Genomic DNA, 24922 nt, shown 5'->3' on the forward strand with positions numbered 1-24922 from the left:
CCCCATGTTTGTGAGTGGGCCCTGTGTTGGCCTGGGACTGCTGGCATCCACTGCCTCATGTCCACTGGTGCTGGGGTATGATCTATACCCTATGACTCTGAATTGGATAACATGGGTGTAGGAATATTATGTTATGCTCACCAGTGATCACAATGATTAACAGCATACTAGTAGGTGGTGCAGTAACGATGTGCTTCTGCCCCATTGCTCCAGAGTTCTAGGTTCAAATCTTGACCTAGATGTCTTCTGTGGAGAGTTTGCATATTCTTCATTTGCTTGCATGCTTTTTGCGCTGGTACTCAAGTTTTTCTCCTGCATCCCAAAGACATGCACTTAATTAAGTTAACTTGGTAACTCAAAATTGGCTTGAATGTACAGTAGGTGTTTATGTAAGGCTTAGTTCACACTAATACCAATAAAAGTTTATTATTCCTAGCGAATCTCCAAAAATACATAAATCTGGCCTGTTTGTTTACAGAGCAAACCTGAAGTAAATCTAAATGCCCAAAGAACAAGGGACAAAAATAAATTTCTTTGTCTAGACTTACGATGAAATGCAACTGCTTTTAAAGGTAACAAGCGAGTAAGGTTGCCAAAGCACTGAAAAATATAGACTGAGTCCTGCAAAATTAAATACACCAAAATATTTGAGTGTTTCATGGCACAGTACCCATCAGCTAATGCAACAAAAAGCTGTCAAGACAGCAGTGAAACTCATCAAGAGAGAGTGAAAACAGAAATAAACTCTGGACAGCCAGAGACAAACATTTCCACAGCCTGGGTCCAGAATCGGGGTCCAGACAACATTAATTAGAAAATAGTGTGCAGTGCTAACCCTGTGTAAGCTCTATTAAAGAAGAAAAGAATGAAAGTCCAGTGTTACCTGATCACACATGAATTGATTTTGGCTGCCTGGGCTTATATGAGCACATATTAATTAATTAAACAAATAAAACTGTCAACTTTTTGTTTTCACAGCGGAAGTCCAGGCTCTCACTGTGGTTCCTCAGGATTGCAGTATTGTAAGTTATGCACTTTGACTGGCTGCTGTACTGCATTGGTTCAAAAGTCAAGTTTGTCCTGCGTGAACAGAGTCAAGGCAATGAGGGAGTAAGAAGGTTCACTAGCAAATGATCTGATATAAGATATAAGAGACATCTGATCAGTCTAAAATGGCTGGATCTCTTTAGGACAGTCAGTTTCTCTTCAAACAAAATAGAAAATGACAGCTTCCATTCAAACAAAATAGTAAAAAATATGCATAATACAGTTATTGAAGTCTGAATAAGCTGCTGTTTGTACCCAAGTTCCGGAAAAAAGATTTCCGTCTATTTTAAAACTACTCTTGATAATAGGAAACCAAGAAAAGCCTTGATTTCTTATAACAAAGATGCTGCACAGAAAATACATGAGCAGCTCTCAGCAGACCTTAACTGTCACCCGATTTGTTTGTAAAAGAACAAAGAGCAAAAGAAAACTGAAGCAGCAAAACAACTGTGGAACAGGAAAAGGAAAATGGTGAATACAAAACAGCAACTAAAGAGATTGTTAAAGAGTTTCTCTCTTCAGAATATCCTTTCTATTTACTTGTTTCTTCAACTCCATTGATAAGACCCTCTATTGCTTGACCCTCTATAATCACTTCCTACTGCAACACTGCCTAGCTTGTCTCAGAAAAAATGTAGCTTTTAGTAGATTATCAGATGTAAACACAGATTACAGTCATGACTGAGAAAACTAGCACATGTGCATACCATGTGATAATGCAACATGAACATCTTATAAAGAAAAACTTACAAAATTGAATTTGCAGTCTGATGCAGAACACTATCAGATATACATAAAGAACACCATGGATGTCCCAACAAAGAAATCCAGCAGTGTGGATGTAAAAAGAGACCAACAATCTGACAAAGCATACTGTGTATATATATATATATATATATATATATATATATATATATATATATATATGTATACATGAGCACCATACTGTAGGATTTCCAACATGACAAAAGAAAAACAACATGATCTATACAGGATCTAGTATTAATATTGTGCATTACCATCAAGGAATACCGTCAGGTGGCAGAGTGGATGTGAAGTATGATTGTTCCTGACCATGTAAGCCATCAGATAGCAGAGCTGCCAAAGGTAATGGCTTAACACTAGAATTACCAGAGCCTACGAAAAAACTCAAAGATCCGTCCCACCTTAAATCGCTTCTCACCTCTCCATCAGTGTCTTTTGTCCTGTAAATGTGTTGATAAGCACCAAACAGCAAGCAGCCTGCTATCACATCCCCTCACCCCGCACAGTTTCCTCAGCTCAAGTCTGTTTACCTGCGTGTCAGTTGCTTGGAGTTGTATAGAGTGAGAAGTCAAGCAAAATGACACCTTTTATAAATACTATATCGTTATTTGGAACACTTGCATTTCATGTGTGTTCCGTGTCTACAACGATCTATGTAAACACATCGTGAAAACCGAACCAGTTTTCATGTTTTAGTAATAATAGACAAAATGTAGACATGAAGTGTATAATGTGTGAAGCATGAATTCCAAATATCAAAGAAACACTTTCACAAAAGGTTCAAATATAACAGAACAAGTGTATTTTTATTCAAAAATATAACTACAGAAAAAGAACGCACGTTAGGGTGAGACATTGACACGCATTTGCTACGACTGCTTCGGTGGCGCAACGGTATCAACTGTTGACTGCTAATCAAAACTTCACGGATTCGATCCTGGACTATTCCGTTTTGAGAAGTGAGCTGCTCGTATTCTTACTATTTTAGAATAAAAACATACATTTGATTCCAGTCTGTAACAGCCGGTGTAATTTATGATACTTGTAAAGGTTAGCTTTGTTTTTTTTTTTTTATTCAGTTTTATTCTCTCAGTCGCGTTCACGGCCCCAACACCCCCTAACACCCACTCTGTGTTTGACACTGCTGTTTTCACATAAAGATGCGCAATAACAGAGGTCAACTCAGATCATGACAACTGTTCTACATCGGAGCAAGAATGCACTTTTTCCATTGCTGTACTTTGTATATGTACATAGGAAGCTCTGAACACTACTTGTGACTTTATGCTGTAGGAAAGTAAGTAAATAAATAAAGGTAAATAACATTCGATCTGGCTCTTACATACAAAGTACAGCGACGGCAGCTTCCACCTGCAGCTATAGACTCTTCAGTACGCAAGCAACTCTACAGGACGGTGCATGTGCCCAAAACATTAACATTTATATGTTACTTACATAAGAGCCAGATTGAATGTTATTTACCTTGAGTTATTTACTTACTTCCTACAGCGTAAAGTCACAAGTAGAGTGCAGAGCGCATGCTCAAAAAATATGTCTAATGCCACGAAAAGTGCCTGCTGACACTTTAGTATGCAAGCAATGGTACGAGAATGCAGTTAGATTTTTTTTGGGACACATACACCATCCAGATCTAAACACCAGCGTGGAGAGTTGCTTGCGTACTGAAGAGTCTATAGCTGCAGGTGGAAGCTGCCGTGTGGTGTAGCGGGTCCCCAGCTCCCATCAAAGGCCCGTTTAAAATAGGTAATCACCATGCTCACGGCTTAGCGAGGGGGCATGGTGGTTGTGTGGCTGAAGCAGTTCTCAGGGCGATTTGTGGTGTGGGCTTTTCTCACCTAAGTGCACAGGTGAGAGACCACCCGCATCCGTGATTGTTCCTGGGGCTGCTAATTTGCTACAGCTGCAATGCCCTCTTAATAAAATAGAAGCGTGAATTGGCTAGGAGAGAGAAAAAGAAAAGGAAAGAAAGAAGAGAATGGGAGGTAGCAAGAGGAAGCAGGTGGAGAGAGCCGGTGTGAGGGAGAAGGAGAGCAAGCGAGCAAGCAAGAGCAGGCTCGAATGAGAGAAAGCAAGCAGCTGGGAGGTGAGCCCACGAGGGGAGTGTTTGGCTGACACTCGGTGGGGCTGAAGGAAGCGGTCGCTCCAGCTGAGCGATTTAGGAGCTGGAGTGACCAGTAGAGGAGACTGTCGAAAGGAGCAGGAGTTGAGGAGGCTTTGGGCTGGTTTAGCCCCAGCGTGAGCGCCTTGGCCGCTGGGGAAATAACCCAAGTCTCGGTCCGGTTTAGAGCCTGATGTAGCCAGGGATCGGAGGGCTACCGGACCAGAGTGAAAAGCAGCTGTTCCTGCAGGTAGGCAACTCTCCTGTTGAGTAGCCCGGATGGGAGTAGCAGGGGAGCCGCCATGGTAAAAGGAAGACACCGGGCTTTGTGTTTTTAAAGGATTGCTTCCTGTGCTATTTTAACCTCATTGTTTTTAGAAGATTTTTCTATTTGTTTTTTTAACCTCCACGTTTCACAATTGTTTTTATGGATTATTTATTTGAAGACGTTTTTTGAATGCACTGCACTTTATTTTGAACACCTTGTTTTTGTTGATTGCTTTAAATAAAAGCACCTTGCACTTTTGCACCATCCCCTTGCTACGTTGTGCCTCACTGCTAAGTTCATCGGTAACATTACCGACGGTGCAGGTTTCAAGGGCTCCCGGACAGATGATGGGAGCATGTATCGAACCCGCATCGTCACATGCTGTCGATGTACTTTTTATGTAAGAGCCAGATCAAATGTTATTTACCTTTATTTATTTACTTACTTCCTACAGCATAAAGTCAGAAGTAGAGTGCAGAGCTTCCCGTGTACATATACAAAGTACAGTGATGGCAAAAGTGCATTCTTGCTCCGATGTAGAACCGTCGTTGTGATCTGAGTTGACCTCTGTTATAGTGCGTCTATGTGAAAACAGCAGTGTCAATTGCGGGGTTGGGGGGGGGGTGGGGGTTATTGGGTGTTGGGATCATGAACGCGACTGAGAGAATAAAAACTGAATAAAAAAAAAACAAAGCTAACCTTTACAAGAATCATAAATTACATCGGCTGTTACAGACTGGTATCAAGTGTATGTTTTTATTCGAAAATAGTAAGAATACGAGCAGCTCACTTCTCAAAACACACTCATCCGGGATCAAACCCGTGAAGTTTTGATAACCAGCCAACAGTTGATACCATTGCGCCACCGAAGCAGTCGTAGCAAATGCGTGTCAATGTTGCACCCTAACACGGGTTCTTTTTCTGTAGTTATATTTTTGAATAAAAACGCACTTGTTCTGTTATATTTGTACCTTTTGTGAAAGTGTTTCTTTGATATTTGGAATTCAGGCTTCACACATTATACATTTCATGTCTACATTTTGTCAATTATTACTAAAACATGAAAAACATTTCTGTTTTAACGATGTGTTTACATAGATTGTTGTAGACACAGAACACACATGAAATGCAAGTGTTCCAAATAACGATATAGTATTTATAAAAGGTGTCATTTTGCTTGACTTCTCACTCTATACAACTCTAAGCAACTGACACGCAGGTAAACAGACTTGAGCTGAGAAAACTGTGCGGCAGTGGGGGATGTGATAGCAGGCTGCTTGCTGTTTGCTGCTTATCCACACATTTATAGGACAAAAGACAGAGACGGAGAGGTGAGAAGCGATTTAAGGTGGGACGGATCTTTGAGTTTTTTCGTAGGCTCTGGTAATTCTAGTGTTAATGAGTAGAGAGAGATTATCAATTGGTGAAAAACAAGAAATGTACGGTATACATCATACATAGAGATTACCATAGGAATGCTCTTAAGCAGTCCATGAAACCTAGTGAATCTGCATTCCAGCATTGTCCATTGTGGTTCTCCTATTTCTGGAATTCCTCAACATGTTTTTTTCTCTTTAAAATTTTAATGTTTTGCAATGAGCACCACTATTGTTTTAACATTTCTAATAGCTGCCGCCATATTGTTTATAGTGGAGGTATTGTTGCCGGTCCTGTGGTTAGATGCCTACACAACCTATTATGTAATGACATGGACTTTACTGAAAATGGTGGTGCACAGCATTCAGTTTCCAAACACTAGATAACAAACGTCTAAGATTATTATCGTTAAAGATAAAAAACAAGGTGGTGTAAAAACTTTGCATTTTTTTTTTTTAGTTTGATTCCAGTTTATGGCTTGATGATGATTTAGTTTGGATAGATCGTTGGGTACTGACTTCCATCTTGCGCTTAAATTATACCTGCTTCACTCAGATTTCTTTTACCCTCTACCAGGTGTTCATAACAATAACCCACAGCCCACACGGGCTCAGGAAGCTGTGCAGCTCCCCCTGGCAGTGGCCATGGAGCCCAACAGGACTGAGCTCCGGTGTTCCATGATTGTGGCCCCGTTTTAACCCAGGAGGGCTGCCACCACGCATTCCGGAGGACGTAGTGTGCATCCCACGGCTGCTCCCCCGGTCCCAGTATCAAAGGGGCGTCCCGGCCGTCCACTACAGCTTTCATATTGTGTATTGTACCATACAATGGCAATAAAGGAATTCAATTCAGTTCAATAGAAGGGAGTGTGTATTTACAGATGATTATGACTGGCTTCTAAGTCGATTTAGATTTCCAACAGCTATCTTTTTGGAGCTGTGTGCTATTATAATACTAGTATGTATACTTGTTATTATTTGTATGATGAAATGCATTCAAGTATGTATATTACATTTTACAGTTAAATTGTTAACTTCATTTAAATAATGTATATTGTTAATAATTAAACACGTAGGGGAACAGTGGCGCAGCAGTATTGATAAGCTGGCACCCCATCAAGCTATTGTTCCTGCCTTGTGGTCTGTGCTTGCTGTGACTGGTGTGACCCTGGATGGATAGATGAATGGAATAATTAAATATATATAATGAAGATTTCCCAGTGTTCCTTAAATGTTTTGAAGGTTCTGCGTTCTAAGCTTACAGCTGATATTACATTTATAACAGAGGCTTATTTTGTGGCGATTGGTTACGTGGAGAAAGAAAACAGTAGGATAGGAATTGGGGGGTTGGTTCGTTTGACAGACACAGTACTGCTGCAATAAATTATTCCATCCAGGGTCACGTGTGTCCCAGCACACATCTTGCAGGAGGCAGGAACAATTCCTGGACAGGGTGCCATCTCATCACTACCACTGCGCCACCATGCCCTGACATGTTCAATATATGCTTTAATGCATTTCATCATGAAAATTATATCAAGTATGCATCTTAGAATTCTAAAATGTTCAGAGAGTTGTAATATAATGAATGTAATGTATTCTGTGTGGCGATCACTGCCTGCGCACTGCTATTGGCATAAGAGAAAGCCTGTTTAAGAAGAAAGGAGCGATTAATGACTGGGTCAGGGAACACATAGAATACAAAACATTTAATGTGCTACTTTAGTTACAATGGGGTTTGAGGAACTCTAGTAAATTAAACATTGATTTTATGATGAAGTTTACAACATTCTTCTTTAATGACAAAATAAACTATGAGATTAAAGTAGAAATTTCAAGAATAAAGTCGACATTTCCAATTTAATCTCAACATAGACTTTTTTTTTCTTCACTGCGTCCCTATCTTTTTTTTTTTTATTTTCTGTGGCCTTAATAAGCTTCCGTTTGACACTCACTTGCCTTTTCATGCTGATTTTGACAGCTGACCACTTCTTTTTTTATTTCGGGCGGTGTGCGACTTTCTGAATTTGAACTTTTGAGTGCCACATCATCAATTTCCTTTTGTTGCTTATACCTCTACTTAAGCCACCAAAAAGATATGTTTTCCTTGCCTCCACTTCACTGAGCAGGACCTCCACTTCACATTTGGTAAAATTCTTCTTTTTTCCACGTGCTTTTGCCATTATTTTTTAACAAAACACTGAATGGAAGGGGCTATTTATATTGATTTGCATATTAAAATATGCAAAATTCTGGGAGGAGTCAGGGTGGGGCTGTAAGTGCAGTGCATGTGCATTAAAATTCACGTTATTTGGGATTTATAAAAGGGAAGTGCATGGAACTTTGCTTATGCACAGTTTTATGCATCTGAATTTTTTGTGTGTACACACATTTCTAGTTTTGTCTGTATGCCATGTTTTAGTGTGAATTCTACACATGGCATTTTAAACAAGGCCCCAGATCAACATTGCCATATTATACAGCGTAAGTGGGATTTCCTGAGAATGGTAACTCCTTAAGGTTATAGGAGCTGAGCTATAAACAGCAGATCCATATGATGTACAAACTCAATTTTAGCTTTAATTTGGCTCATTATGAGGCCTTACCTTCGAATCGAGATAGGAACCCCTGGCACAGTCAGTGTCTTGCTCTTGTAAGATGAAGCTGGTGTGAGGGCACGTGGAACTGGCTGAGATCTATTGGTGCTACTGTTGTCTACATCAGAATCAACATCTTCTACATTAACAGCAGGGTGAGGGCCCACTTTAGAATTCCCTAGAAAGCAGAGTACAATTTTTTTTTTAGATCAAATCTTTATTAAAGATATCAATTAAGCAAAACACCTTAAACAAAAAAGCCAACTATTTTCCAATTAAAAGAAAATGTATATTTTAAATATTTCCATTCAGCTTCCAGATACTGTTGCATGTTAATACATCAATGGCAGGGATGGCCTATTCACATTTTTGGTTGGTTTTCTGTCAAATCAAAAATGTTTTTTTTTATTGTTGGTGACAACTAAAATTAGTTCAGTACAAATTTTAACCTCTATTCAAATATATTTGGATGAACAAATACTGCCAACATGAAATATCTGAGTTTCAATTTTTGGTTCCAATGAGAGCCCTAGATCTCCAGTGCAGGGTGGATTTTGCTCCTCACTCATTGCCTATGGTGTAAGCTTAGGGGCAAATGTAGTGTAGAGAGCTCAAAAACAAGCTAAGATTTATTCCCAGAAGTGAGGGATTTCATTTTCTGAGTGAGAAATTTTCCACCCCATAGACAAAAACCTCTATCAGCTCTCAATAGTATGAAGCCTTGCATAGACTTCCTAAATTGTCTACAGTTTTGTAGATTCTGTCTTGAATAAATGTTTTAATGATAAAATGGAAAAGACTTGTATGAACACATGTACAAATAAAGACAAGTACAGGTATTTCATTAAATGCTCACCTCTAGGCCAGTTGTTGGGACCCTCTTCCTTAGAAAAGCTGGGGTTGACCACACCTGACATCTGGCTTTGAAGTGGAACCTGATTGCCACTGGACGGGCAGAGGTTGGGGACGTTGGGGAGAAGTGATGTATTGTTGGCTGTAGAGAGCTTATGACTGGAAGGCTGTGAAGAGGATTCACGTACTAGATGGTTTAACTCCAGGTCTGGCTTTGGCTTAGACATCTTGCAGGCAGCTCATGCTGTTCTGGCAGTGATGTCTGGAGAGCAGTATAAGGCAATGTTTCATGTTGTCACAGCTGAGAAACAATATTGCTAGAATCAGAAAACAACTGAGAAACAACACTGAAATATAGAATAGCACAGGTTTTAACAATACAATGAATAAATAAATAGGACAAAATAGGTCATTATGCGAACACCATTATATGCAGTACTTAGCAAAGCTATATGGAATACCGTAGTGTGTTGACTAAATACAGAGAGATAATGCCACAACGCTCCAGAGACACATGATACGCGAGATTGGGTACTGCTGCCTACAAGTTGAAACATACACTGTTATACTGTAAACTTTTTATTTGTAAACCTGGAAATTTCATATTTAAATAACAAAAGAAAGTACAGTACAATACTGGCAGCGCAATCGCTTTGTATACGAGAGACATGAAATATAGTCGTTGCCTTTGGGAAGCTGTTAATTCTGCTATGTAATGTTCTCAGATCAGGATTCCTGAACTCTGTAATAACATTGTGGGACCACAGACATATATGCGGTTGTACATTGCATGAATGGATGTTATGTGGCGCAGTACAAAGAAAGATTTTCTACATTATACTACAGTTTCATATACAACAATAACTCATTTCAATAAAATTATTTTCAGCACTGATAAACTGTAAGATACTTTTCAGCACAGACATACCGTATTCCACTGAGATACGTGATTATCAACAGAGGCCAAAGCCAACAACACAATGGTAGTGCCTGTCACAAAAGTCATCCAAAATGGCAGCAATCGTGACAAGAAATCCACAACAAAATAGTGCCATAATTTCACCAAAATTAAATGAAAATGTAAGAATAAGAAGAAAAATTACTTTAATAGAAAAATGTAGTATCACAATGAATCAGCAAGATTTCAAACAGATTATAACACATTCTTGCAAAAACAATTCAAAAATTGGGTTGTAATAAAATTTCATCCCACTGATTTAACTCGCTTGACAATGGATTCTCATTAGACTGATCAGCTATCCCCTGCTTGATTCAAGGCTAAAATTTCTTGTTAGTGTGTATTAATCTCTGCTACCTGAAAAACATTTCCCAATAATTCAGTCATTCCATGAGGAGGGGCAGCACGGTGGCGCAGTGGTAGCGCTGCTGCCTCCCAGTTAGGAGACCCGGGTTCGCTTCCCGGGTCCTCCCTGCGTGGAGTTTGCATGTTCTCCCCGTGTCTGCGTGGGTTTCCTTCAGGCGCTCTGGTTTCCTCCCACAGTCCAAAGATATGCAGGTTAGGTAGATTGGAGATTCTAAATTGGCCCTAGTGTGTGCTTGGTGTGTGGGTGTGTCTGTGTGTGTCCTGCGGTGGGTTGGCACCCTGCCCGGGATTGGTTCCTGCCTTGTGCCCTGTGGTGTCTGGGATTGGCTCCAGCAGACCCCCGTGACCCTGTGTTCAGATTCAGCGGGTTGGAAAATGGATGGATTCCATGAGGAGACAATCTCACTGGTCATAAAAGTCCAGATAGATTCTTACTGCAATGCTTGGCTTTTACACAAGCCAATGTTTGATGCATCAATAGTTGATGCATGACCACTGATGTGCTGCAACAAGAAAGTGTCTTTGAATGTGAAACATAGAATAACATCACCAGGGGCCACATGTATAAACGGTGCGTACGCACAAAAATGTTGAGTACTAACATTTCCACACTCAAATCGCGATGTATAAAACCTAAACTTGGCATAAAGCCACACACATTTTCACGGTAGCTCCAACCCTGGCATACGCAAGTTCTCCGCTTGGTTTTGCAAACTGGCGGCACCCAGCGTCAAAGCAGTGCTACTGTTCCTGTGTCGTTACTCTTTCTTTTTTAGATCCACATCCCTGACACGGCTTTATCATATACACTGAAACTAACCACATATTGTTTATTAGTTTAAGGCATCTGATTGTAATTAACCTGTAACAATATAATAGTCCAGGGAATAGCCAAAGTATTCCAAATACCATAGCTGCTTTAGCGTTGGTACTCTCACTGCATCTTCTTCTTCTTCTTTCAGCTGCTCCCATTAGGGGTTGCCACAGTGGATCATCTTTTTGCACATTACTCTCACTGCACCACTCGGAGTATTTATATCACTATATCTGAATGGGGAATCACAAATCTAGAGCAGCTGATCAGAAAGAGAATTATCGGTATACAGCATTAATTGCACGCTGCCTCAGCCATGCTGTCTATTGAACTGCTCTCATACTGTATGGCAAACGCTTCAGAGCCTTTCCTGTACAGATCTCGTGGTTCAGAAACAGTTTCATCCCAAGAACTCTAAACGCACTCAGTCCATCAAGTGCTCCTTGTAGAGCTGTTTGTACTTATAAGTAAAATTACTGCACTGTAAACTTGCTATTCAGTTATAATATTGCACAGCCTGAGCCACTTTATAAAGTGCCTATTTACATATGATGATGATATCATTTGTAAGATGAAATGCAGCAAAATATGTTTATTATATTATACAGATAAAACCTTAACTTCATTTAAATAATCTATATTGTTAATAATTAAACGTGAGGCCACGGTGCCGCAGCGCTAGCGAGGAGCGGGCGCTCCGTTCACAGATTGTTCCTGCCTCGCGCTGTATTCTTGCTGGTGCTGACATGACACTGGAAGGATAGATGGATGGAATAATTAAACACGTACTATGAAGATATTTCAATGTTCCTTAAAAGTTTTGAAGAATCGGCGTTCTAAGCTAAGATGGCTGAACGTCTATTACGGAGCTGATTGTGTGGCGATTGGGTATTTGTAGAAAGAAAAGTAAGGACAGGAATTGGGGGTTAGTACATTTGAAAAAGACAGTACTGCTACAATAAAGTATTTCATCGAAGGTCGCACAGCAAGCATCTTGCGTGAGACATGAACAATCACTGCGCCATAGTGTTCCCATGTTTAACAACATGCTTTCACTACTATCATCATGAAAATGATATCAAGTATACATCTCAGTATTTTAATTATTCAGAGAGCTGTGATATTATGAATGTAAAGGATTCTGTGTCCTGTCGGAGGACTAGAAAGCCTGTTAGAGCACATAGAAGATCAAATACAAAACAAAGCATTTAACATGCTACTTTAGTTACGATGGGATTTGAGAAACTAGTAAATTAAACGATTTTAAGATGAAGTTTATTATGTTCTACTTTAATGACAAAATAAACTACATGATTAAAGTGGAAATTTCGAGATTAAAGCTGATATTTCGTGCTTTTTTCCCCACTGTGTGCCTTTTTTTTCCTCTGTACCCTAATAAGCTTTCATATGACACTCAGACGGTGGGCTACGATGTGCCTTTTCACAGCGACTTTGATATGTGACAACTTTTTTATTTCGGGCACTGTGCGAGTTTGTGAACTTGAGCTTTCGAGTTTCTCCGACACACTATGTCACTTGATCAACTTCCTTTTGTGTTTATACCACTGTTTAAACCAACAAATAGTACGTTTTTCCTTGCCTCCACTTGGTATTCACTGAAATTCTTCTATTTTCCCTTGTGCTTTTGCCATTGCCTTTTCACAGAAGGCTGAGCTTAAGAGCTATTTATATCGATTTGCATATTCAAAGAGGCATAATTCTGGGAGGAGTTAGGGCGGGACAGAAGGCGCGTGCACGCACGTTACTTTTCATGCTGACCGGAATTTATGTAGCGGAAGAACGTGAAAATTGGCGTTCACACAGATTTATGCATCTGGATTTTTTTGTGCGTACGAACATTTCTGCTTTTGTGCTTACGCCATCTTATAGTCTGAGTTCTATGCACGGCGTTATGCATGAGGTCCTAGGATGGCAGAAAAAACACCATAATACAGATTATGAAGACTTTCAAGGTTGCTTCCTCAAGTTTCCCATGAACAGTATTCCTTATGACTCTCCAGTGTACAGTATAGAAGCAGCTCTGCATGAAACCTGTACCAGTAATGGTGTTCCTCCTAATGCTACTCAAGCTAGGTCATGTTTAATTTATAATATGTGGCTATATTTATCAACCTGTGGGAGTGATTGTAAAAACAAGTTGTACATGTAAACATAAACCCAATCCATTTACCCAAAAGAAGGACTTCTGGGGCCTCATGTATAACGCCGTGCGTAGAACTCACACTATAACATGGCGTAAGCACAAAAGCGGGAATGTGCGCACGCACAGAAAAATCCAGATGCAGGAATCTGTACTTACGCAAACTTTCACGTTCTTCCACTACATAAATCCCGATGAGCGTGAAAAGTAACGCATGTGCACGTGCCTTCTGTCCCGCCCCAACACCTCCCAGAATTACGCCTCTTTGAATATGCAAATCAATATAAATAGCCTTCTGAGAAAAGACAATGGGAAAAGCACGGGGGAAAATATAAGAATTTCAGCGAATACCAAGTGGAGGCAAAGGAAAAACATACTATTTGTAGGTTTAAACAGTGATATAATCAACAAAAGGAAGTTGATCGAGTGACAGAGTGTCGGAGAAACTCGAAAGCTCAAGTTCACAAAGTCGCACAGTGCCCGAAATAAAAAAGAAATCACATATCAAAGTCGCCGTGAAAAGGCAAGTCGTAGCCCACCGTCTGAGTGTTGTATGAAAGCTTATTAGGGTACAGACAAAAAAATAGGCACACAGTGAGAAAAAAGCACGAAATGTCAACTTTAATCTCAAAATTTCCACTTTAATCACGTAGTTTATTTTGCCATTAAAGTAGAACATCATAAACTTCATCTTAAAATCGTTTAATTTACTAGTTTCTCAAATCCCATTGTAACTAAAGTAGGACGTTAAATGCTTTGTTCTGTATTTGATCTTCTTTGTGCTCTGTGTGTGAATCACTACCTGCTTCTTAAATGGGCTTTCTCTTTCTCCAACAGGACGCATAATCCATTACATTCGTGATATTACAGCTCTCTGAATAATTAAAATACTGAGATGTATATGTTGTGATAGTTTGAGGTCTCCGTGACCCCTTGAACCCTCAGACTAGACGTCAGACACCAGGTAAAAGTCCAAATATAATATTTATTATTATAAATAAGTGCACAAAGCACCCTCCTCTCCACAATACTCAATAGTAAATCACAATAATCAATAAACAATCCTCCTCGCCCAGACACTTTGCCACCCTACCTCCCAGCTCAGCTCGATGTCTGGGATTTCCCATAGTCCTTTTATATTCCCTGACCCGGAAGTGTTTCCCATCCTACAGTCCATGTGATTTCTTATCACTTCCGGGTCAGATAAAAAGTCCTTTTCTTCAACCCAGAACTTGCCTACGACGAACTTCCGGGTTATAGGGCACAAACTCCTCTCTGGGCCTCCCTGCAGCATCATCTGTTGGCCCCTGTGATATCCAGCAGGGCTGTAAAGGAAAACTCCATCGTCCATGATTCCCTGCTGGTATTCAGGGCACTTCCATGCAGCAGGGACAGCTCCATCTGGCGGCCTGGGGGTGTTGGCCAGGGTGACAGGCCAGCCATATCCCACAATGTGATATCTTTTTCATGATTATAGGAATGAAAGCATGTTATTAAACATAGGAACACGGTGGTGCAGTGCTTGTTCATATCTCACGCAAGAGGCTTGCTGCGCCATGTGCGACCTTCAATGAAATAATTTATCACAGCAGTACTGTCTCTTTCAAACGTACTAACCTCCAATTCCTGTCCTTACTTTTCTTTCTCCAAATACCCAATCGCCACACAATAAGCTATGTAATAGACGTGAAGCCATCTGTAAGCTTAGAATGCCGATTCTTCAAAACTTTTAAGGAACATTGAAATATCTTCGTAGTACATGTTTAATTATTCCATCCGTCTATCATTCCAGTATTGCGTCAGTGCAAGAATACAACGCAATGCAGGAACAATCCCTGAACTAGCTAGCGCTGCGGCACCGTGTCCTCACGTTTAATTATTAACAATACAGATTATTTAAATGAAGTTAAATTTTTATCTGTATAATATAATCAACATATTTTGCTGCATTTCATCTTAAAAATGAATACCGTCATCATATGTAAATACACGCTTTATAAAGTGGCGCAGGTTGTGCAATATTATAACTGTAGTGCAAGTTTACAGTGATTTAATTGTACTTATAAATAAACAGTTCTACAAGGAGCACTTGATGGACTGATTGAGTGCGCTTATAGTTCTTGGGATGAAACTTTTTCTAAACTGCGAAGTCCGTACTGGGAAGTCTCTAAAGCGTTTTGCCGTGGCTCAGGCAGCGTCTGTTTCATGCTGTATACCGATATTTCTCTTTCCGATCAGCTGCTGCTGTGATTCCCCACTCAGATACAGTGATATAAATACTCCGAGTGGTGCAGTGAGAGTAATATGGAAAAAGATGATCTGCTGTGGCAACCCTTAACGGGAGCAGCTGAAAGAAGAAGAAGATGCAGTGAGAGTTACAATGCTAAAGGAGTTATGGTATTTGGAATACTATGGCTATTCCCTGGACCATTATATTGCAGCAGGTTAATTACAATCAGATGCATTACACTAATAAACAATATGCAGTTAGTTTCAGTGTACTTATAAAGCCGCGTCAGGAATGTGGAGCTAAGAAAGAAAGGGTGACCACGCAGGAACAGTAGCACTGCTTTGACGCTGGGTGCTGCCAGTCTGCAAAACTGAGCGGAGAAATTGCGTACACCATGGTATGAGTTACCGTGGAAATGTGCGTGGCTTTACGCCAAGTTTAGGTTTTATACATCGCGATTTGAGCATGGAAACAGGAGTACGCAACATTTCTGTGCGTACGCACCGTTTATACATGAGGCCCCTGGTCTTTTTCCATCCATAAGTGTGGCGATTCTGAGGAAGGACTCATTTTCTTGCTTTTTTCCCATGTTCTGTCAACACATCCTCTGCTTCCAGCCAAGCTGTGGTCAGGGAAACCAAGCTACGCAGTGCAAGTGGTTAAAAAAATCCTCAGGGTCAACCATACATTACATCAGATCAAAATCACTATCTGGGAGATCCTAGTTGTGGAGCTATTACTATGACGCAACATGATTCATCAGATGGCACTTCGCTTCTTTAATGAAGTCAAAAAAAGATGACAATGAATGGATTTATTTGAAGAAGCAGTTCCCCTATGCAAACTCTTGTTTCCCCTTTCCTAAGACCTCTGGCTCAAAGATTAGACTCCTCATCTAATAAAACTATCTGACCAAAGTACTATGCAGCCAGCCACCTGTGATGTTGGAACCCGCTGCTCCCAATGTCTAGGACGAAGCTTGTAAAACAATGAGGAATTATTTTAGTACATTTACATTTGATAACCCGGACCAGAATCTTTCTTATTTTTAAGTGACACAAAGAGGTGGCTAAAGGCATTGCCCAGGGAAGTAAAGCCAACCACACCTACACGTACATACAAGACATTCCACATTTTGGACCAATTCCACTAGCAGCACATGTTGAGCCTGTGATTGGATGTTCTAATGGTGATATTAGACAAGAAATTGGAAAAGCAGAGACTACTTTTTACAAATCATTGATATACAAAATAAAATTCATTTTGTATATTGCCTCTCTACCATGAACATTCCTTTTGAGTACAGAAGCATAGTCCTCTTTTATAGATACACTTGATGCACAGGCTGGCGTAGATGAGGGTCACTTAGAGGATTAGAGGTGGCAATTTGCAGCCTTGAGGCTTACCAGACTGGGACTTGGCTGGTTGGTACTGAATGGCCATGGTACTGCTGGCCATGAAATAAGATGTTAGGCAACCTTTGACATCACATGTAGCATCAGGATGTGCACTTGAGGAGTCTTAATGAAGTCTAACGCTTAAAATTCAATGTTTACAGTTAAAACTCCCTTGGGCTCTGCCAGCAAGAGTGTACCAGGCAAGGCCCACAGGGAGAGCAGACGTGGGACAATCTGAAGGGATTGGCTGGGGGGCATCTATCAGTTCCTGAGGAAGAGCAGGAGGACAAAGTGACCTGGCCTGTCTAACTCAGGATGTTGCCATTGCAAACGAGACCCGGAAAAGTACATAGAAAGTGAAGTAACAATGAATTAATCAAATGTCTGAACTAATAAAAAATAAGCCAACATTTGTTATATAAGATTGTTTAACTGCATGCCTGTTCCATGGTTTTGACAAAAAGATTCAGTCTCCCAACTAAAACCATCCTCTGTGCTGTTCAGTATGCCATATCACACTGCCTACCAGAGCTAGTTATAGTTAAAGAAGTTTCCATTTTGTTTTGATCAAAATTACCATTTCTAAAAACACATGAAATGTAGATAAAGGCTAAGGCTTTGAACTTCAGACCACAAGATTACAAGTTCAGTTCCTGTTTTCAGCTCACCAAGTGGGCCTGACAACGTGTTTTAACTTTAACCAGCCAGTGCTCCGTCTGTACAAATATTTGCAAACAAGTGTAACATCCTGGACTAGCACAGGAAAGACATAAACTCACTGAGTTACAAGTATGAGAAAGATGACCAATGGGAGATACTTCATGTAATGTCTTTACATACAGTATTAACATATTCAATATTAATACGAAATTCATATTGCAAAATGGTTATCATTACATAAATCAAATCAATTATTGTCTCAAAGGATTTTTTACTTCTTGAAAGATGATCTACTGTGCTTGTGTATAAAAAGCACTGAAATGTGATTCATGACAATAAAAAGACAGAATACTCCCACTGGTGCCCATTCAAGGGTGTCATCAGAACACTTTTTAAACGAGTCTCTACAAAGTGATTTTCTTTAATAAATGAAAAGAGCCCTGTAATGAACATCTGGTAAAAAGAAGCTTAAATACACAATTAATAGCTTTTTTAAATTCAAGGTAATTTTCTCAAATAGGAAATAAATGGAGGGGGGGAGACTGCTTAAAATATGCAAATTAAGAATAACCCATATATTTACAAATGATTCAATGGAAGATGCCCCACAAGGACATTGTGCAAAATAACACAGTCACACTTTCACAAAATGTTAAAGCAACATGTTGATTCATGCAATACACCACAAATTTTTATTAATAACAATAAAATACAATAAACTGTCACTAAAAGCAGTTCTGAGGATGTCATCCTGAAACTGACATCATAATTCTATTCATCTATAAATTTATCTTCATATAGCACCTTTCCTATATGTCTATATATCTATCATCCATCCGTTATCCAACCCGCTATATCCTAACTACAGGGTCACGGGGGTCTGCTGGAGCCAATCCCTGCCAACACAGGGCGCAAGGCAGGGAACAAACCCCGGGCAGGGCGCCAGCCCACCACAGTATATCTATCACTACCACCCATGTAAATGGTCAATAAATCCCTTTTTACACTAAAAGACATTGTTGCATGTCCTATGCACTACTTATTAATACTGCTAGTCTAAATGAACAATGCTCCACTTACTTGATGATTTATGTTGCATGTTTTCCACTCTTTATTTCAGAAGTACTTTTCTCTTACTGGACAAACCATTAGCCAAGCCATCAGAAATGTAAACTGATTTTGCAAGTCCTGTTCAAGAGGCACATGCAGCTGTCACATCCCGGGTGCTGTGTCACCAGGCAAAGGACCAGTAGTTGCTAGGATACGCAAGCGGTTGCTAGGTACTTGAGGAAGCCTACAGGAGCAGCAATGTCACTGGGGAAAGTGATGGAGATTATGAACAGTGGAAGCCATTTAAGGGAATCATTGTTGAATTTAGTCTGGTACTATGGAGTATACTGTAGATTCTTGAATATTAGAGATTTTAAATAAGACAAAATGAAAGTAAAAGGACTTGTTGTACAGGTCTTATATCTAATAATTGTAGAAGTTCATTTGCAGAGCTGTTCCTAGTTAAACCTGATAGATAGATAGATAGATAGATAGATAGATAGATAGATAGATAGATAGATAGATAGATAGATAGATAGATAGATAGATAGATAGATAGATAGATAGATAGATAGATAGATAGATAGATTTCAGAGTGAGGTATCAGACACAGCTCTTTGGTTCTTTAACCCCAGAATCAGTTGTAAAAATTAATGTCTCTTTTTAAAAGATGTGCCTTTTGACCATAGACACCTTCTATGCAGAAACCAAAATCCCTTTATTAAACACATTACTTTCTTTCTCACTGCTTCATCTTTCTCCTCACATAGCTAGTAAGAAAATGGACAACAGCGGTCAGTTTTGAAGAGTCACTTTTAGTATGAACTGAAAAGCCAAGCAAGGAGGCAAAAATGTGACTCATATCCATCCATCCATTTTCCAAACCGCTGAATCCAAACACAGGGTCACGGGGGTCTGCTGGAGCCAATCCCAGCCAACACAGGGCACAAGGCAGGGAACCAATCCTGGGCAGGGTGCCAACCCACCGCAGGACACACACAAACACACCAAGCACACACTAGGGCCAAATTAGAATCGCCAATCCACCTAACCTGCATGTCTTTGGACTGTGGGAGGAAACCCATGCAGACACGGGGAGAACATGCAAACTCCACACTGGGAGGACCCGGGAAGCGAACCACCCACTGCGCCACCGTGCCGCCCGCAACTCATATCACAAACATAAAATCTGATATAAATCCTTATCTTTTTTTTTCTTTTTCTTAACTTCATGTGTCCTAATGACATGGGTATCTATCTTATAGACTTAAACATACAGTCAATGCAGATGTGTGTGTGTGAATGCCACCTCGCAGGTTCTTTGGGACTGGGCTACAGTCCAAGGTCTGGCCATGGTCTGTATGAGTCTGTATGTTCTTACTGTGTCTCTGTGTGAGTTTTTTCTTTGCACACTCCAGTTTTCTTTTCACATCCCAAAGACATGTGAGTTAAGCTATGAAGAAGTGTTAGTGTGTGTGAGACTGTGCCCTGTGACGGATTGGCACTCTATGCAAGGTTGGCTCCTGCCCAGGATTGGCATTGTTACCTATGGCCCTCAACTGGATAAAGTGGGTTTGATAAATGATGGATCCACTAAGTTTTCTCAGTCTGGCAATGGTGACAACAAGAAAGCAGTTCAGGTCCAGGAAGCCTCCTAAATGCTTACTCTTTAGATACTGGCAGGTGTCAGGACATTGGGGTGTAGGTCAGGTGTCGGCAACCCGCGGCTCTGGAGCCTCATGCGGCTCTTCAGCCTCCTTGTAGTGGCTCCTTTTGGCCTTGACAAAAAAAAAAAAAAAACATGAAAATGAATAACGGCAATTTCTTAATTTAATTTGTATATAATATATGTAATATATATAATGTTTATTTACTACTACTACTGTTATACACTTTAACATCTAATTTTTATTTATAATTTGTCAACTAAAATATGCGTCACATCTACGTCTATAGCCCCCGCCTTTACCTGCAGGTGGCTTCTGGAGTGTGCGACCCCTGCACTAACCATGAATAAATCCCAAAAATGAAAAATCCCAGAAGAGAACAGAGAGTTTAATTCTGCGTGGACAGAAGCATTTGCCTTCAGCGCCAACGACGCTGGCTTACCGCTGTGCTTAATATGTGGCGATAAATTATCGAACAACAAAAAATGTAACGTTGAAAGACATTTTCGAAACAAGCACTCAGCATTCACTGAAAAATACCCAAGTGAAGATGAGCGAAAGAGAGCAATTTCGGAACTGCAACGGAAAGCTGAACAGAGCAAACATACTTTCAAAAAGTGGATCACTTCTCCACAATCAACTACAGCTGCTAGTTTTGTGGCAGCTCAAGAGATCGTAAGGAGGGGTAAGCCGTTCACAGACGGAGAATACATGAAAGAATCGTTCATAAAAATATCAGAGCATCTATTCTCTGACTTTAAATGTTTTGATGTTTGAGCGCATGATGACAGTGTTTGCCAGAGATGTACAGAAAGGTACACTCTCTCACTTCCCCTCCCTGAGAGAGTTCAAAGCAGTGAACATTCACATAAATTGTGATTATTTCCACCGTACAATTATTGCAATGCAAGCTGCATTTAGAGAAAGATTCAGTGAGTTCAGAAAGAAAAAAAAACACTCTCTCCTTCCCTGGACATCGACCCATCCCTGCTGAACACATCCGCATTCACAGGAGTAAGTAAGCCCGATCTAGAAATTGAACTGGCCGCATAGCGGATAAAGATTTATGGGTGTCCAAGTTCAAATGCCTGACAGCGGATCTTGAAGAAGTCGCCCGTCAGAAGGCTACTCTCGCTAAAGAGCACAAATGGACTGATATTGAAAACCTCCCCAAACCCGACAAACTTGTTTTCAATACATGGAGTGCCATTCCCGAAACATATATGAACATGAAAAAATATGCATTTGGAGTCCTGTCCATCTTTGGCTCAACATACTTATGTGAGCAAGTTTTCTCAAGAATGAACTTCATAAAGTCCAAATATCTCTCCCACCTCACACATGAGCCTGCAGTCCTGTGTGAAGGTCAAAGTCACATCGTATAGCCCCGACATAGAACAACAACAACATTTATTTATATAGCACATTTTCATACAAAAAGTAGCTCAAAGTGCTAGAGATGATCTGCAGCGAACTTCAGAAACAGAAGTCACATTAAACAGGTGAGAACAATAGCATTTAATAGGCTAATATTTAAAAAAAAAAAAAAAAAAAAAACACATTTATTTCAGACCCGGAGCTGATGTCGGTTTTTTTGTATGTTCAGGTGCTTCAGTTGATTGCTGGCTGAGAGGGAAACCTGAAGAGGATGAGAGCACACTGAAATGGAATTTTATGTTTACTTTTTTAAAGCTGCTAAGCTACAGCTAAATGTTTTATTTATATTAAAGTGGGCTAGTTTTTATTTTAATTTTATACAGGTATAGGAAGGACTCAAATAGGCCTGCAGAGTTCAGTTAAATTTATTTCAAAGTAGGCCTACACATGCACACTGCACTTCTGTTTGTTGTATTCCGTGGTTGTAACATGTAAAATCTAAAAAAAGATTAAAACTTTTAAAAGTTTATAAGCTGTGTTATGTTTTGCGGCTCCAGACTATTTTTCTTTGGAGGAAGAGGGAGCAAAATGGCTCTTTTGATAGTGAAGGTTGCAGACCCCTGGTGTAGGTACATGAAGAAAAAATCTAATCAAATCATGCTAACAGCAGAAATGAAGAGGTGCTAACCTGTTTTTGAAATTACAGCATACTTGTAAATGTTAAAATCTCTGTAATGTGTAGAGAGGAAGAAAACAGGCAGGTGTCCTGAGCTGCTTATATAAAGCTCCTTAAAATTACTAATCATTTCAGGAAAATAAAAATGAAAACCATTTAATATTACCTCTCTAAATAATGATCCTCATTTTAATTCACTAAACTCCAGCCAGCATCTGTTTTCTGTCACTTAACACCCTTAATCCACAGAGTTCAATGTCATCCTTGAGGCAGGTGCAGTGAAGAAGCTAAATACCTGCACAGAAAGCCCACACGATACAGGGCTGCACATTCACATCCCACCGTGCGGACATGGGCCCTTAACTTTGTGGTTTAACTCGTATGCCCATCTGCAGCTGACATATCCACAATGAACGTCTATTTTTAGTATTGTTTGAAATGGTCAGTTCTGCTACATAATAAATAAATTAAGCATTTTTGTTGTGCATTATTTAATAATTGATATGTACTCTATATATGTATGGTTACTTAGAGCATAATATTTTTGGGACAGATTTACTTGTGTGGCAACACTAGGCAGTTTCTGTAGAGCAGTGTAGTGGTGGCTAAGATGTGGAACTATAAAGCACAAATTGCAGATAAACGAGGTGAGCAAGGCACCTCAAAAATAATGACTGACAGGGTGTGAGAAACAGGCTTAACGGGAATGTGCTCGACAGAGGAAGTGTCAGTCAAGAGAGGTTCAGACACACAGATACCAAGGAAAGGCGCTGAAGGTACATGAAGGACAAGAGATAGCAAATATTTTTACATTTATTATGTTATTGGTTTTCAACAGGTTATACAGCTAGTGAGCTATAAATCGCAAAGCTGCCAGATCAGTAACCATATCTGGTTCATTGTTTGACCCTCAGTAAGCCTGTCTAGGCACTAATTCTATATATCTACATCTATATGTATGCATCTGTCTATATAATATAAGCCGATTAATGTCTGTCTGACAGTACTAGGAAAAGGACATATTCAGTGTTGTCATTGCACCATCTATAACCTGTATGTAGTAATAAAACGCATTGAATATTAAAGCTTCTGTTTAGAATCCTATAACTAATGAGGCAACAGACAAACACACACTAAGATCTAACAATGGAAAACATAATAGAAAAAATATAGGCAATTAAAAAGATTGACAGAGAGAGCACTAGTCTCATTTGAGTCCATGAAACATTCTGGTGATCTCCACAGAAATAAATCATTTAAATAAATAACAAATAGCTACAGCATAAAGAGAGCACAGTGAGCCCCCCAAGACCCATATTTGAGACCCTGCAGTCATACCATCAGTTATTTGCCCCTGTGTGACTGTCAGTGAATTTTGTTAGGACACTCAAATGCCTTTGAATGGGCGTATTGAGAATGACAGCCTTGGACGATTGTGTCACGAGTGAGTGATGGTGTGGGTAATGCAGACCACAGTTAGAATCATTTCAATCTGCTGATGTTTCTGCACTTAAGCGCTAAACAAAGAGTCCGCAATTTATTTTGGATTGAGCAGACTGCGGCCAGTCTATCTAAATATCAATATCTACCTAAATTGCAATAAAGTTGGGAGAGTATGGAAAATGCTAATAAAAAATGCAGTGATTTGTAAGTTCTGTTCTCTCTTTGCTATATTAAAAACACTACAGCATCACATTATTTGATGTTTCACCCTGTGAATTGAATTGTTTTTTGAAAATACACACTCATGTCACATCTGATGGCTACAACACACTCTAAAAATATGGAACAGATGGGTGTTTACCACTGTGTAACTTCACTATTTCTTTTAAGAACACTTAATAAATGTTTGGGGTGGCGCAGTGGTAGCGCTGCTGCCTCGCATCCCGGGTCCTCCCTGTGTGGAGCTTGCATGTTCTCCCCGTGTCTGCGTGGGCTTCCTCCCACAGTCCAAAGACATGCAGGTTAAGGTGCATTGGTGATCCTAACTTGTCCCTAGTGTGTGGGTGTGCCCTGCAGTGGGCTGGCGCCCTGCCCGGGATTTGTTCCTGCCTTGCACCCTATGTTGGTTGGGATTAGCTCCAGCAGACCCCCGTGACCCTATGTTAGGATATAGCGGGTTGAATAATCACTGACTGACTGATAAATGTTTGAACACTGAAGACAGAATTTGGTTAAGTTTAGCAACTGGAACCTTCCTCCACTTATCCATTCTGCAGGTCATTGGCTGTACAATTGTACGGAGCCTTTGTTGGTGTCATTTGCGTTTCATAATGTGGCACACATTCTTAATCAGAGACAGCTCAGGCAGGCAGGCCAGTCTCGTACCTGTGCTCTCTGCTTACACAGCCATGCCCTTGCAACCTGGGCAGAATGCAGTTTATGCCATCTGGATGGCAGCACATGTTGCTCCAGAATTTGTACATGTCCTGCTGCATTAGTGGTGCCCTCACAGGAGTCCAGGTTACCTCTGCCATGGGCACTGACACAATCACCCCGTGACAGGTGCTGACAACAGCTTGGATGGTCAACAAACAGTGTT

At 40.1% G+C, this 24922-nt stretch overlaps 1 protein-coding gene across 1 annotated transcript in view; it reads right to left on the reverse strand.

Moving 5' to 3' along the window:
* LOC114657804 (cyclic nucleotide-gated cation channel beta-1-like) overlaps positions 1-24922 on the reverse strand; it is a 123980-nt gene that overhangs the window by 58803 nt on the left and 40255 nt on the right. Inside the window, exons 2-3 of the mRNA XM_028809709.2 lie at positions 9029-9325; positions 8182-8350 (exon numbers count right to left, since the gene is read on the reverse strand). Coding sequence (XP_028665542.1) covers positions 8182-8350; positions 9029-9251 — 392 coding nt within the window. The 5' untranslated portion in view covers positions 9252-9325. The remainder of the gene's footprint in view (positions 1-8181; positions 8351-9028; positions 9326-24922) is intronic.

The sequence above is a fragment of the Erpetoichthys calabaricus genome, chromosome 9, assembly GCF_900747795.2.
Source record: "Erpetoichthys calabaricus chromosome 9, fErpCal1.3, whole genome shotgun sequence".
In the NCBI taxonomy this organism is placed as follows: Eukaryota; Metazoa; Chordata; class Cladistia; order Polypteriformes; family Polypteridae; genus Erpetoichthys; species Erpetoichthys calabaricus.